The following is a 16,750-nucleotide window of genomic DNA, read 5'->3' on the forward strand; positions in this document are numbered from 1 at the left end:
CTTATAATCGAGAAAAAAAGACCCAGTATTATATAAATATATGACAAAAAACCATATACTTACTTTAATCCAAGGATGTTGAAGGCATTCATTAACCGTAGATCTTTTTCTAACAAAAAATAGTAACATTTTGGAAATACAAATTATTACAATCATGATCATAATTCTTTAATGTTTATTGAGCAGTTTTAGATAGCTCTATAATATGCATGAGTGTAAAAATTATTATTAAGGGTTATATCTAGCTACAGAATAATCTAACTTTAAAATTTATGATGACTTTTGTTAAATTGTAGGCGCTTACAGGCTACCATAAAAGATTCCATTCGACTACTGAATTGAAATGACTGATCTTACTTCAGTGAAATCTATACAGAGCATTCAATATAAAGGTAGCAAAGATATCCTTATCATCGATATTTCTACGATCATCACTATTACCGTTGATAACAAAAATCTACTAGTTGAAAGCCTAGTTACAGTTCTTCACTGAGCTGCTGTTATTATCTTTAAAAAAAGTAAGAATAAGTCGGAAAAAATACAATCATGTCCGTATTCATAAATTGACTGACTAAATGATTAATACTTAAAATACACTAAACGATCACAATTCTTGCATAGTGTTCTGTTCAAAAATACACATTTAAACATATTGTATTGTATTTTCAAACAGATCATATATTACTATGTTGGAATATTCACATTGCATTGCATTAATATAATGTCAGATCACAAAATACCAACTAACTCTATATGCGATTTAACAAATTTGGTAGATAGAAAAAGTTTATCAATAAGCAACATTGTCAGTTAAACATTCAAACGACTAACAATTCCATATCCTGTTGTTATTTTAATTTTTGATTGATAAAAATCAAACCATTAATAAAGTAACTTCTATTCATTTTTGTATTGGTTGTTTGAATCTTCCCATGAATGTTTAGGACTGTAATTGATTAGTCTCATATTGGCATATGTGCATCCTGTACAGATTGCTTCGATATTGTTACTAAACATTATAAGCGGAGATGATTTAACACAAACATAGTGAAGTCTAGCTTTATTTATCCCTATCATTGATTTGTTTGTTTTTGTTTCTTTCTTATTTTTAAAGTTTCACAATTATTTTTATTTGAAATTAACGTGGATAGATAATTTTTTCTTTCTCTTTCCAGATAACTTGAGTAGTGATCTTTATTAGAAGGGGGTTTTGTGGAGATTTTAGTAACTGAGATCATAAGTCAATTGAAGCTAGTAATTTTTAATTACAATTTATTTTTCGAAGCAAAAAAAAACTAATTTTAAAGAAATTTATCCATTGTAAATTTAAGAAATGAAATTTTCTGTTCCAATTGTTTAAATGGATTTATTCTTTTATTGCATAAACACCTATGGTTGGTGCGCAATTACATAGCTTGGGAAGTCTTCACTAAGTAAGGTGGAAATAAATATAGTCTAACATCTTGATACAGAGAAGACTATATAAAATGTTTATAATTGATTGATTACTAAGTAATAACCAATCTCATGTATGTCAAGTCTTTCACAATGCTAATCGGATTCTATCGACCTAGTTGTCGTATGACCATTAGTCTAAATAATAAAATATCGCGTGCACTAGGTTGAGATATAAGGTGGTAGTCGGAGTTAATAGAAAATAAATCCTGAGATTGCTCAAAAATAGGTAATGGTGCAGCTTTTGAGTTGTTGTTTTTTGAGGGGTGGGCAAATAATCAATGATATGGCTTCACAATCAAGTAGTTGCAGATATATCATGCTTAAGTTATCTCAGTAATATCTATTCCAATAAACTTTTTCTATTTTCGTAAGATATTTCGTATGTTGTTTTATTCATCTGTTAAACAGTATGACAGTTTGAACTGGTAAATGAATTATGCTTGACAGTTTGTTAACTGAGGGAAACTTTTAGTAAATATAAATAGAGGGAATATATATATATATATATATATATATATACAACGGTAGCGATTAAGATAATTAGTGACATATCAAAGCAACAATGAATGAAACACATACATACATTCATGCATTCACACACATACACACAGACATCCATGGAATAACTCGATTATTCATGTTCTTCTTCTTTTTCGTGTTATTATTATTATTATTATCCTTTTTATAATAACGAATGGAATGTGTTCAACATGACCTTCAGTCTAAATTTAATCAATAAAATAATTCTTTCACCTTGATTTTGTTAACTGTAAGAAAAATGTGCTAATTTCGATATAAAAAAATTAATCAATTTAACAAATGTACACATGAATGGAATTTCTTTTATAAATGGGATAGACTGGTCATTTATAATAGAGTACGTGTATTTCGGCATGTGCACATGTCTACGGAATCATATATATATACTAGTGTATAGTTTCTTTTATTAATAGTATAATGAGAAAGTTATTAAGGGAAAGAGAAATTGTTAAATACAAAGCAAACATTCCCATATGATAGAGTTTTTTGTCAATCAACCTATTGGGCAAATTAAACTTAAACGATAGATAATCATATAATGTAATGAGATAACAACTATTAGATTCATTCATATGCATATATTCCATTGAACTTTAACAGATTTTTCAAGATATGATTTAAATGAATAAATAAATTGTATATAAAAGAAGTACATTTTCATATTTTTCACAGTTTAAGTTGCAAAAGAAAAAAAAGAAACAAAGAAATAGACCAAGTCATTTTGTATAAGATAAAGATGAACATTTGACATATGGGAATGAGATATAAAAACAGTAACAACAACCAGAAATAAAAAAAATGTTCCATTTCATTCAGTTGTTATGGAGTTCTAATCTTTTTTTGTTTCTTTCATAAGTATTGATTCAATCAATTCTGTGTAAGTGTAAAGCTTGTTATAATTTATTTAAAGATAAATAAACCGATAGAAATACATTCAATAATGTTTCATCATGTAGGATTTATTTTATTATTACAGCAAGCTAGTTTCAACTGCCTCATACATAAAAACAAACAAACAAATAAATAGTTGAAAGCGTGAGTCAATTGAAGCTAGACCACCAGGGAAAACCTGGAAGCACTAGACGGCCACTTTGTCAAACTATGGGACTCCTCAGCAGTGCGCGTCCACGACTGCGCCTCGCGAGATTCGAACCCAGGACCTACCAGTCTCGCGCCAGAGCACTTAACCGATAGACCATTGAACCGGCATCCGATGGTGTTAATGTCTAACTTCAACCAATCCATGAAGTTTCAGCAACCGTTGACCAATTGTCTTCAGTGAGTTTATATCTCACAACAGACGTGGTCGAACTCCACTGGTCACTGCTTCTCACTAGAACTCCTGGATTTACCTTTCGAAGTCAGTCACGTCCAGTGCTTCCAGGTTTTCCCTGATGGTCTAGCTTCAATTGACTCACGCTTTCAACTATGAAAATACTAAATCTCCACAAAAACCCCTTCTGATAAAAAAAACAAATAAATACAAAACAAACATATTGACAAGATCTGAGACATAAATTGATTAAATGACCAAACTGATAGAATAGGACGATACAGATGATAAAGATGTGAATAAAATTTAGAAAAATATTAACAGCAAATAAGTTTGTTAAGTTGTTACGTCAGTTTGAGAAGTTTGTTTCTGTTGGGGATGTCAAATCCCCAGAACTTACTTGGTAAATAGCTTAGTTTTGTAATTTTATTTTGAAAATTTGAATTTAGCTGTTTTCGCGCCAAAAGCGCTCTTTTTACCTTCACGTCATATTTCCCACTTGTAAACTATCTTAAACGCTATTGGTCCATTGTTTCTTTGTGTGTGCTATTTACTAATGATGCTCAAGGACAAATTGTTGCTGTATAAATGCGCTTGACTTTTTCCCTTATTTGATTGCTTGTACTCGGCTGCTTACGGAATACATATATATTCCCCTACTTGCCTTGGACTTCTTCATCTAGTTAGCGGGGCCTGGGACAACAGATTAGAATAGCTTATCGTGTCATTGGCTTTCGTTCGTTACAGCGGAATCGATTTAGTTCAAGCATAACAGTTTCAATAAGAGAGTGAGAATATTTCAAAACATTGAAGTACTAAGAAAACTAATTTTCAGCATATACACCTCAAAATAGTCAATAATTTCATGTAGACTGTATACACTTAATTTTTTAAAATAAAATTTAATAATCATGCTTGGTTTCATTACATTCTCCATGATATTAAACTATGATTAAAAGACTAAAAAATTCGGGATAATTAACAGTTTAAAGACGAAAACATTATTTAATTGATTCAACTAAATAAGTCAGTTGATTTTAGATTTAAAAAAAACAAGAAACAATGCAGTACTACAAAACGTGACGTATTTAATTAAAAAAACAAACAAACAAAATGACTAGAAGATGACCATAAAATAATGAAATTCAGTCAAAACATCTATTGTATTTATTTACATATTCAACAAGCTAACTGAATAAAACATTTATCCCATTTAATCAAATGACATTTCAATAACATCATGATGAATTACTGAGACAGTATTCTGTTGTGATAGTACTTATGCAAATTAGACATGAATTATTGATCTTTAACTTGACTAAATTTTATCAGTATAGGGTTGTTGGGATTGTTGAATTCTTAATTAAGATTTTGGACCGTTCGATGTTATACCACTATTGAAAACCTGAAAACACTGAACGGCTGATTCGTACTAGTATAGGACTCCTCAGTAGTGTTTATTAACACTGTTGGATCCTGAATCAGTGGTCTAGAGGTTAAGCGTTCACGCTTGAGACTTAAGGTCCTCGGTTTGAATTCCGCGTGCGTGATCGTGAACGAGCACTGCTGGGAAGACTCACACTGGGACGAAACGGCCATCTCGTGTTTACAGGTTTTTAATAGTGGTTTAATATCAATAAGTTCATGATCTCAATTAGAAACGAAATTGTACTTTTGGATATCTACAGTGAATAAACAAAAGGAAAATTACAGGAAAATGTTGAGTAAAAAAAGTATAAATATCAAAATTAAAATACCGCTGGTTTTTTGTAAATGTTAGCGAAATCACATGGAGAGTGAAATGAAAACGAGCTATCGTAAAACAATTCACGCAACATCACTTGAATAAATTAGTGTACACAAATGTAATACTATAGGATTGGTAATTTAGCGATTTTAAACTATTCCACTTTAGGTACAAATTTTGAATAAATCACTTAGGTAAAAGGCGACCAATGAGTATTATCACTTATCCTTTTACACATAGTTTTTACCAAGGCGAAGTACAAAAATAAGTTTCGTAAGATCCACATAACATATATAAATATATATATCAGTATTACCTGGGGTTTTTCACCAACAGTTTCTGAATAAAATCTTTAGCTAGATCACTAACATTTTGCATTTCCTCTCTTGAATAATCAACAATACAATCGAGAATATTTTGAAATGTTTCAAGTTGTGTATCTCCAGCAAAAGGTGAAATTCCAGTTAGTCTGTAGAAAAAATGGAGAGTAAGAGAAAGGAGAATAAAATAAGTCAACAACAGTGACTGTGAAAACAAATAATGATTAATGACCAAACAAGAGAAAATGAAAATAGTCTTGTCTTTCTACCATTACGAAAATACATGGTTGGAACACGTGATAAAAATTGATTTTAACCTAGCCATTTCACAGTCATTTCATATAAAACTTGTCTATGGTAAATACTTAGATTTGTTGAAGCATGAATCATGCAAGAATTCAGCTCCCATTCCGCGACTATATGTTTTCAAAAATAATATGTACTTATACTAACCCTAACCTAGCAAACAATAGATTTATTATCCAAAGTGATATGATTCATATTTCTTTTCCCTATTATCTTTGTTTTTCGTTATCTTCAAATTTTTCAAATCTGATCTTTATTTTCCAGATCATATTGTTCAAAATGCGCTGCGCCCATATGTCACATAGTCCTGACAAACTTCGTCTTCTCATTATCTTATCTAACTTTATCTCAGGAACTAACTAATACGAATATTCGTCAGAATTTGAACAAATAATTTACCAAGAATTGGGCCCTCAGTATAAAGGAGATATTATGCATAAAAATTTTATTTGAACTAATCTCAGCAACTGGAATTTAAATGATTACAAAGTTTCCCCCTACCAAACTTGTTTGAGCTTTTTCAGGATAATAATCAGAATTCTTAAAGACTATAAACACATTAGGAAACGATGAAAGTAATGAATGGTATTCTTGAAAAGTAAAGAAGAAAACAAGAATATGCACAAATGATACGACCATATATATATTATATATATATATATAACAAATAAGTTAAAAGTGAATATGTATACAAAAAGAGAAAATGAAACGAAATAATAATAATGTGACAGAGTAACAACAAGAAACGATGAAATCCATCATATGACTTTTCTTCAAAAGAAAAAAAACGGGGGACACAGAAACAAACCAATGAATAATGAATCTCAATAGATAAGAGAAGCATGTAGCATAACATAAATTTTTTTAAAAAAGCGGTATATTACATCAATGCCAAAATGAATGTTTATTACAGTCATTAAGAATTCTTTTTTGAAAGGTAATAAACATCACAAGTGTATCGTATACACAAGATTATCATATTTACATATTTTAAGAGGAATTAGTTACACAATTCATTGTCATTCACATGAAGTTATCAAGCATGTTGAACATTTTAGAGATTCATAAAAAAAAATGAAGTTAACTACAAATCAACATATTGTTCACAAAATGTTTACTGTATATCATCAACATGAATTCGGAAAAAAAGTAATTAATTAGAACTTAAATTAATGATATACAACTTTCTATACTTATATTTGAATGAAATACACTCAGAAAACGAATGAACTCGAAGGTAATTAATGAACCAAGTTGAAACCAACGGTAGTGAGTAATATATTAAACAGTTCGATAAAATAAGATTAGTAAGTAACATGCCGTTAGATTGCTGACAGACATCGTAACAATATTTAGGCATGACAACAACCGGTAGAAACGTGATAATAATTTTATTTTATTTATTTATTTAAACACATAAATAGTGGTACAAGGGGGCACCGGATATATATGTGATAATAAGGATTATTATATCTCTAGAATCAAGTTAAAATATCTACATTTCAAATACCGTAGCCTATTACAATTACTATTAAGACATGGTTGAATTTTCAGAAATCAAACTTAGTGGAAATATATATTTAAATTCTCCAATAATTTACTATAACTATTGATTGTAGCTAATATGTGATAATCGTAAATTATGTAAATTTCCCTAGGATGAATCAACATTAGTTTTAAATCCGATCATAGGGATATTCTCCATATACTTTCATATTTCTATCAATAATACAGTTACAGTGATATGACGAAGCAAGTATTAAGCCTTATAGTTAGGCAATAATTCCATCGTTGAAGGAATAGCTTACATTTAGATAAATGACTTCCCGTCATGTTTATTCTTGTTCCCAATGTTTTCTGTTTAAATATGTTATTTTTTTAAGAAAAATTCTATTGTGCAGGCAGGTGTATTATCTTCTGGTATCAGTTTAGTCGGGACTGATACCACTGATTTGATCTTTTGAAGCAGCTATTACTCAGTGACATACTGTCAATCTATTTTATCTATCGACCAGTGCTGAATTCATTCATTTTAATATTGCAAAACTCATTCAATATTCATCATAAAATCGTAGTGGACAACAAATACGTACAAAGTTAAACACATTAACTTCCAAAGCAGAAGAAATCAGACTTTAGTTTTGCATAATGGTTTACTTTTGTAGACAAGGCAGCTAGTATTAAGATGAAGAAAAACACATGATATATGACAAGAAATATGATGTTTGTATGCGATAACAAAATAATGTAAAGTGTTCAGATGATAGAAAAAAGAAGGGACTTTCCTATTTAAAAGCTCCTATGAATGTTAAGTGTCATTACCAAAGTTTGATTAGTTAATTTCGAATAAATTGAGCACTGGATAAATTGGAATTATAATTGTAAAGCTTCATAAAGTAGACGATGAAATTTCGGACGTTTCATGACTTAGTGTAGGCCATTTATACAGAGAATAAGAATAAATAACAAAATTACGTTGATGAAAGTTTAAGTAGTCCAACAGGAAACAAAGCAGAATATTTTTAATAAAGCCAAAATTGAAATAAGTCTGATTATATTATTTCGATTAAATTTATTCTGGATGTATTTTTTTTTCTTTATGTATGTTAACAGATATGAATGAGTTAAAATTTTGAAAAAAAATCTCTACAGTTTTACCAACTGTTCATTCTAGAAATAAAAAAAAGTTTTTATTAAGAAACTAACCCTAAAAGGAATGCTTTATCGATGTACTAGTAAGAATAATCACTTAGATTATCTAAAGTTCAAAAGATACTGGGATTTGAGTACAAGAAGTATTATTCTACTAACCAAGTATATAGGGTATATATATATCAGTAGGGTTAATTTACTCAACGATAAACTAAGAACGCTTATTTTAACTTGTAGAAAATAGTGTCAATTACAGTTAAGTGCCTAAATACTTAAAGCATTTCATTCTTAGCAGCTACAAAATTACAGTGTACAAACTTATTATTTATTATCATTTTTCGAGTACCCTTTCAAAAATTTAAAAAAAACTACACTTAAATAGAGGACATAGTACCTCAAGATAACAATTTAAAATACCTGACAGAGAGACTTAATGTGAAAAAAACTCTATCCAATAAATGCACAAACTATTGTCATGAAATTTAGAGCATTTCAAACATATTTCTGTCGACCTTAGGAAATTCTCAACTTTAGGTTGTGTACTTCTTCCAATTCCATTTTTATTGTCAAGAGCCCTGAGAAGCCAGACTACTAGGCTGTTTAGTCGTCTTACGTGTTCCTAGAGCCCTGTATACAGACGATTTACCTGGATTCGTTTTGCCAGTAATCATTTGGACAGTGAATCGGGTGTTGCAAAACACAACAGACCATATAAATTTGATTTTTATTTATTAAAACAGAAGTTCGACTGTTACACCGACTTTTCGTTAACCTCAATCTTCATATCTCTCACTAAAATACTATATCCACTTAAAAGTAGCTATTTTCTCCAACCTATTATCTTCATAAATAGCTCTTAAAATCTAATGGAATTCCTAGGAGTTTTTAAGAATTTTCACCTTTATTAGCTTAGCCCATTCATTTTCTAGCCAGAATGCATACATACATTTTCAACGTAGCCACTTATGAAAAACAATAATGACAAGATATATACATAAATGAACATTTTATAAAATTTCCATTATTGAGGATAAATCTGAAAAAGAATTTATGTATGCGTCAAAAGATACGCCTCAATATATTTTACATGATATACCATATATATATATATGCAAAATACTAACAGGTGCTGTGATGATATCAAGGTCATGAAATTCTTGAGGGTGAAAACTAAAAAAATCGGTAATTAAACTTTAAATAAACATGAAAAATGCACACTTCATTTATTTGATCCTTTTTTTAGAAACATAAACAAATTATGGATTTTTCAAATAGTTATGAAAAAGAAAATTTGACAGAATTTCAATAAAATGGGAGTTTGTGGAAAATGTAGTAATTTTAATAGTTGCATTCATGAGTGGAGTTTAATCAGTATCGAGCAGAGACAGGTATCTACATCAGACAGTGGGTGAATGGTTGCGCAAAATCATGAATCGATTGAAGTTAGACATTAACACCATTGAAGGCCGGCCCAGTGGTCTAGGGGTTAAGCGTTCGTTCAAAAGACTGAATATTCTGGGTTCGAGTCCTACATATGGGAGATCGTGAGTGCGCACTGCTGATAAGTCACATACTATGAAAAAAGGCCATGCAGTGCCTTCAGGTTTTCAATGGCGGTCTAGCTAAAATTGACTCATAAATTCAACCGTTAGAAATAATTAAACATATACACACAAATATAGACTCAGTTTACATATGGGACAAATTGGCAGGAATATAACTATTTATCATTAAGCAATGGATAGTAAGTTGGGAGGTTGATTCATCCTTTTTAACGAAAATAATTATTGAAGTTGTTAGCTAGAACCGTGAAACAGTTTGAACTACCGGTTTCTAGTGTCATAGATTGGAAACTTGTAGAGTAGTGCCAGAAAACGTTTATTTTCATATAAGTCAATATTGACCGTTTATTACAATGAGTAAATAGACATAACAATCGTACAGATAACACAGCTTACAGTATCTATAAATACGCAACTGAAACGATCTGCTATTATCCTGCCTAGTGATTAAAGGAAAACGATGAACATTTGAATAGTGTTATTCATTGTGATTTCGACTTTACTGCTTAACTACAGGTGTATTTATGTCATCCATTGGACTCGACTGTTTCTTTCAAGTGGTGTTGTTATATGACGAAAATCGTCAACATGGTAAATTGATATTCACAAACTATCTGACTAAATAGTAATCGAGTGTACACTAGTGACAAATTTCGAGATGGTAGTGAGGCAATCAACAGCTGATGAGACCGAACTATAATCGTGGTAACTAGTGAGTCAACTGAATTTGGAAACGTGGAGCAATAGATTTTAACTTGATGGTCTGAAAGTATTGTTTTTTCCACGAAATCTGGAGGTCATGTTGAAGAACCCCAAGCGCAAACGAAAATGCCATCCAATGTTTCAATCCTTCCAGTGAGCTCTTAAATGATATTAATTTGTGATGATCACCATCTTCTGATCATTATTAACTATCAGTGGGAAATATGAATGAAAGAATGATAGATGAAAACAAAAAAAGAACACAATTCTGAATAAACATAATTTGTTTATTTGTAATATAAATTGAAGTCGTTAAGTTTGAACTAATTATTATTTGTGATAAATCTCAAATAAAAACAGGAAAAAATTCGACTTCATAAGTTACTTACATATACAAACAAAGCTCAGAGACCAAAATCTCCACTAGAAACTACCTATGGTCTTCCAGAAGTAACATTTCACTTACTTTTTACAAACGTGTTTGATTTCAAACCACATGTTAATTTTGGTTTACAAAACAATTTACTGTTATCTTGCAGAAAACTCTTTTTTTATTTAATTCTTAAGTATGGGTAGTGATTAGTAAGATTTGTGATTTATTAAATTTAATCTAGCTGGAATGAAAGCAATGAAATCATAGTGTTACAGAGTTTTAAAAAAATCAAAGAGTTTTTCTCAACGAACAAACTAAATATGGATAAAAGGAATATGATAAATGATGTTTCATGACAGTGAACCTAATTACTGATTCAGTAATAATAATGGCATTAATCATAATAAAATCATCCACTAGGTACCTGGATATGAGCTGCACGTAAGGTGTGAGGACTAGTGATACAACTCTACTGCTCGAACTGAATTAAGTCAAGATAGGCTCGAATCTGGGAACTAGTCGCTGGAACGGCGAACGCCTAGACCATTAAGTCACAGATTATACTGATTCAGTATCATGTCTTTAAAAAAGTCTGGCCCATAACCCATGCGACTGTGGTTAGATGGAAGATACGTTAGCAACACACTGTAATTTAGGAGCATTTATGTATTAATAAAGAAATATAATTCAATTGTTAAAATAAAGGGTTATGTAACACAAAAATTTTATCCTAAGAAAGAAAGTACATTAAAAAAATCAGTCACCCAGTAGTACAAATATGATAAGAAACCGTATATATATATATATATATATATATATATATATAGGGGAGAATTATCGATAAATTCCTGAAGTCTAGCTCTAAGAAGAAATAAGGTAAGAAAAAGGAATGGAATGTGACATATATGTCACTTTTTTCCTTTTAACTTATGTTTTTTCAGTTTACTGTAAAATATTTTGTCAACTAATATACTTACAACTAGGCTAGAAAATATTTACCTTTTCGACTATAGACATAAATTTACAGTTAATTAAAATATTGTGAAGTTATTAGGATTTGTAATAATAATTTATTGCCTTGGTTGTTATGATGAACAGAACGTTTATAGATAGATGATGTGCAATAATACGATGTGACCGTCCGATAAATAGGGACGAAAATGCATCATTCATCTGAGCTCCCAATTACATGTTTATGAAGAGCCAAGGTAAGTTGGTTAGGAGAATATGTTTTGCCTTCAACTAAATACGTCACTAATAAGTCACGGAACTTATGATCTGAATCAGGCTTGTCCTCTATACTAGATATAGCATCAGTCCATAAATCCATCGACTGTTAGTAGGCGCAGATTATCTAATCGGGGTTCTTGAGATAACAGCAACCGGCGGTCGAAGGTTTAGGTTCATATAATCCAGAATAGTTTAAAATGGTAAGTTCTTTGCATTTAGAGAGAAATCATTAAGTTGGTTATTCTTACTGTAATGAAGATTCAATATTGGATTTGTACATTAAATCGATTATAATGGTTATATAATCGTAATAATTCTTTTTAATTTTATAAGATTTTATCCAATATTTGAACATCCAAGTTTGACTAATTTAAAAGGTAATAACAGTTATCAGCATTCATAACCTTTAAGTTCAACGGTTAGTCGAATATCATTTCAGATAAATTATATATGATAATTAAGAACTTCATGGAAATATGTTTTAGAAACGAAGTGATAGCCCTAGAAACCCACCTAAACTTACTGAAATTCAGAATTATTTAAAGTAAATATCTTCAAAATGAAACTAAATTGTGGAGACCAGATAATTTATCCCACAATGCGTGATATTATGAATACATCTAATGAATTCAAGAATACCATCATGAAATTTGTGTAAATAAATCATAAATTAGGGCAGCATTAGCACTAGGGCTAATGATTTGAAACTATTCTTACCAGTAGGTAGTATATACGGAATACGGATTAATTTAATTTCCAAATGTTAAACTTTCATCTCAAGTTTCACAAGTGATTAACAGCAAAAGTAATTAATTATTTAAGCCTATTTACGTAAGCAACTACTCCTTAACTGCACGTTTTTATCGGCATTATAAATAACTGATCTATTATCATTAACATTACTATTATTGTGGTTATATGATAATAACTGACGGAAATTGAGGTAAACAAAGGTTCAGAAAACCAAATTAGGATATATATATATATATATATATATATTAAACAGCTTGCTACAAAATATGTTAAGGAATTAACAATATTTTGTGATTATTGATGTTACCAAAAAAAATTGTGTAAAGGTGAAGTAAATGCTCTTTTTCGAATAAAGAATGTAGTATTTATAATCCAAACATAAACATTGTACCGGTAAACACAATTTAGAAGATAACTTTGATAAAGTAATTTTTGACAGTTGAAGTGTATTAGTTGAACACTAACATTTACGCTAAAAGTATCTCTATCACAATACCATCATCATAGACATGTATTATTATTAACTTGTACAACTCATAAGATAAGTTTATAAGAACTTTCGTCTAAATTAGAGCGAATAATTTCACAGTATTTGAGCGCCAAGTTGATGTAAGACATTAATTAGGAATAATATATTTGTGAAATCTCATCGAATGAAATATTCGATAATTTTGATGTTTGATTATAATTCCTTGAAAAAGCTTGGACCAAATTGCTAGGCGAAACGTTGGATTTACTACAAATCCATTCGCTGAGATTTTACAAATTAATGTCATAAGACAAGGGTAGAATTAAAATAATGATTTCAGTGTTATATCTACCTACCAAATTAAACTTTCATGCTCCGAAATAACACATATTGAAACTGAACTCTAGTGAGAAATGCACTGATTGAAGAGGCCGTAAAATAGTAGGACGTAGAAAGAGGGGGTGAAATGTTGACAAAATAAGGTCTCTTCTAATTACAACAAGCTTAAGTTCGATAATGAAAGAGGTCTCGGAAAAAAATCAGTTCCAGCTACTAAAAAACAAGTATTTTCTTTGTTTTCTTAAGCGTGAAAATCCCTTGTTTCACTGCCGCTTCAAAAACGCGAATTTCTTTGGTAGACAACTTTTAACAATAGATAACATACATTTCTCCAAACATACAACTAGAAGTATTTATAAGTGGTTTTACTTTCCAGAATATGACTGATACTACAAATAGTTTGTATGCATTTTCCATTGTTCAGATAGAATAATTAATTATATTGCACGGTTTGTTTTATTGAACATTCTGCTCCCACTAAGTAAAGAGAGAGTCATATTATTTTCGTTATATGTTGAGTATGTCATTTAATTTTTTCAATACATACAAATATTCCAGTATCCCTACATTTGTTATTTATTTATTTAAACACGTAAAACAAAGAATGGATATAATTGGGACATTAAGAAAAAACGAAATGAAAGTTTAATTGAAGAGTCCAACACACAAAAATTTTGTTCTAATGACAAGTATATCAAAAGATTGTAGTCAGAGGGAGAATACAACTAAAACAGATTCAAATCAAGCATGCATTCGTAGAATATGATAAATATTACGTTGCTTCTTCTTCAACTGCAAACAAACACCTACAAGTTTTATCGAGAATATTCACAAAAATCTAAGGCTCTGAAGACAAAACACTCTCCATATTTTGATAATACACCACTTGCTGAACAGGGGACACAAACTGGATACAATGTGTGCGTTTTAAGTGATCAGTAAATGATCCAGTCTCACCTTATTAAGATTCTCGGAAGCAATAAGTAGTGGGTGGCCTAAACATGATGTTTGCATCGAGAAAAGAGTATATGATTAACATACAACTACCATGGGTGACAGATACAATTAGCATGATAACTAGACATATTAACATTTTATTATAAAATCACTGATAATCACAATCCAGAGAGTTTTTTAATCAAAATGTCATTTTCGTCCTTAATGTCGCATATTTTTGTTAGATTACGTACTAAAATTACTTCAAATATTCTACAATCATTATTCCGATCATTTGTTCTCTCTCTTGGAGATCCTGTTTAAATTATAATTTTCAATATCATTTACATTTCAGATAACTTATAGTTTATTGATAGACAATTCATTCGTTAAAATTTTAATTATGTTACCATTTTGAATTAATCAAATTGATTAGGTTATATGTAACCAAACAGAAATCAATAAACTACAATGAATCCATTGTATTCTGTTAATATTTTCACTATTGCTTTGTTAAATTTTTTTAAAGGAAACCAATCACATTAAAACAGATTTCTCCATGTTTTTTTTTTTAAAAAATTTGATTTTATTGTTAAAAATAACCGATTAGATACTTAATTCCTGTTAAAAACCACATTTGATAATGGATTAGTAAAATAGTCAGTCTAACTTCTCAGATATTCTATCAAGTTTGATGAATTGGATTAGTTTTTTTTCTTGTTGATACAATAGATAACATGATAATATTACACACACACACACCCTTATATTCAATGGAAGCTAAATACAACCACCTCAAGACAATTAAATTTGTGAAATTAATTATCAAAAAATAAGATTTTACAAGATAAAAAGAAAACCAGATAGAAGAAAAAAACTTAATATTAAATAATAGAAATTGTTAAAAGTTTCAAACAAGACTGTACAAAAGTATCCAAAACATTAGGTAACCAAGACTTTAATGTTAGAGACTAATTACATAAGAAATATAAAATCGAATTTCATGATAACACCATACCGAAGAGAGAATAACATAAACAAATACATGAATTAACTCACAAAATGTAAGTCAATACTCCGACCGCCCACATATCAGTTGCAAAAGTTATCGGATCGAAATTGACGATTTCTGGAGCTGTTCATAATATGAAAAGAGAGAAGAGGTAGAAACTAATCATAATGATTAGATTACAAAAATGAATTAAGATATTACGACGACGATAATCAAACAAATATTTTTGATTCATCTTGTATTGGTTATTTGAATCTTCCCATTGAAGTTGAAGACTGAAATTGATCAGTCTCTTTTGGGATATGTGCATCGTATTCGGATTGCCTCCATATTGCCTTAAGTCACAAGCATTATAAATAGAGATGGATGGTGACTAAAAGTGGAATCCGGGATGCGCATTTTATCTTATTTAGGACTCATCAGCTGGATATCCCTGCAAGCCAGAGTTGATGTTCATTTCAGGACTGATCGGTTCCAGTCCTAAACGTCAATGGGAAGATTCAAATGTCCAATAGAAGATGAATTAAAATTCACACCATCGCAAAAGCTAGTAGCTATCTGGAATCAGTAGCTAACTGGATAACGTGATAGCGTTTGAAAAGAACGGTAGTGAGTTTGAGTCTCGGAGTGGAAATAAACTCTGAGATGCAGGTACATTCATGTGACTGGTTACAAATAGGACGAGATGGGCGTGCTGAATTCCGAAACTAGCCACCATCCATCTCTGCTTGCAATACTTTTTTAATATTGGTGTTTATTAGTAATATAATAATCATTTCGTCCTATAAACAAAATGAAAATGAAATGGATAGTATGAGCTAACCATAAAACAACGTAAAAAAATTTCGAAAGCGACTTTATATAATCCATTGTTAAACCACTGCGTAGTATATGTGAAGCTTAGATCGCAAAGTATTACGATATAAAATACGAGATATACCACTGCAGCAGAACATCACAGCAAAAATAAAGTTATGTTTAGATGCAGTAAAGTACCAAAAATTGTAATAACTAATCACGTTTACGTTAGTGAACTTCGTAGATATGCTTAACAATCCCCTAATATTGACATGCAGGA

The 16,750-nt window shown here is 30.2% G+C and overlaps 1 protein-coding gene across 1 annotated transcript in view; it reads right to left on the reverse strand.

Moving 5' to 3' along the window:
- The window catches only part of Smp_181490 (serine/threonine kinase), a gene marked incomplete at both ends in the record, with an annotated part of 49,733 nt that overhangs the window by 14,549 nt on the left and 18,434 nt on the right, over positions 1-16,750 (reverse strand). Inside the window, 3 exons of the mRNA XM_018799181.1 lie at positions 64-109; positions 5,335-5,487; positions 15,720-15,795. Of these exons, the coding sequence (XP_018650995.1) occupies positions 64-109; positions 5,335-5,487; positions 15,720-15,795 (275 nt within the window). The remainder of the gene's footprint in view (positions 1-63; positions 110-5,334; positions 5,488-15,719; positions 15,796-16,750) is intronic.

Source organism: Schistosoma mansoni, chromosome 3 (assembly GCF_000237925.1).
Source record: "Schistosoma mansoni strain Puerto Rico chromosome 3, complete genome".
In the NCBI taxonomy this organism is placed as follows: Eukaryota; Metazoa; Platyhelminthes; class Trematoda; order Strigeidida; family Schistosomatidae; genus Schistosoma; species Schistosoma mansoni.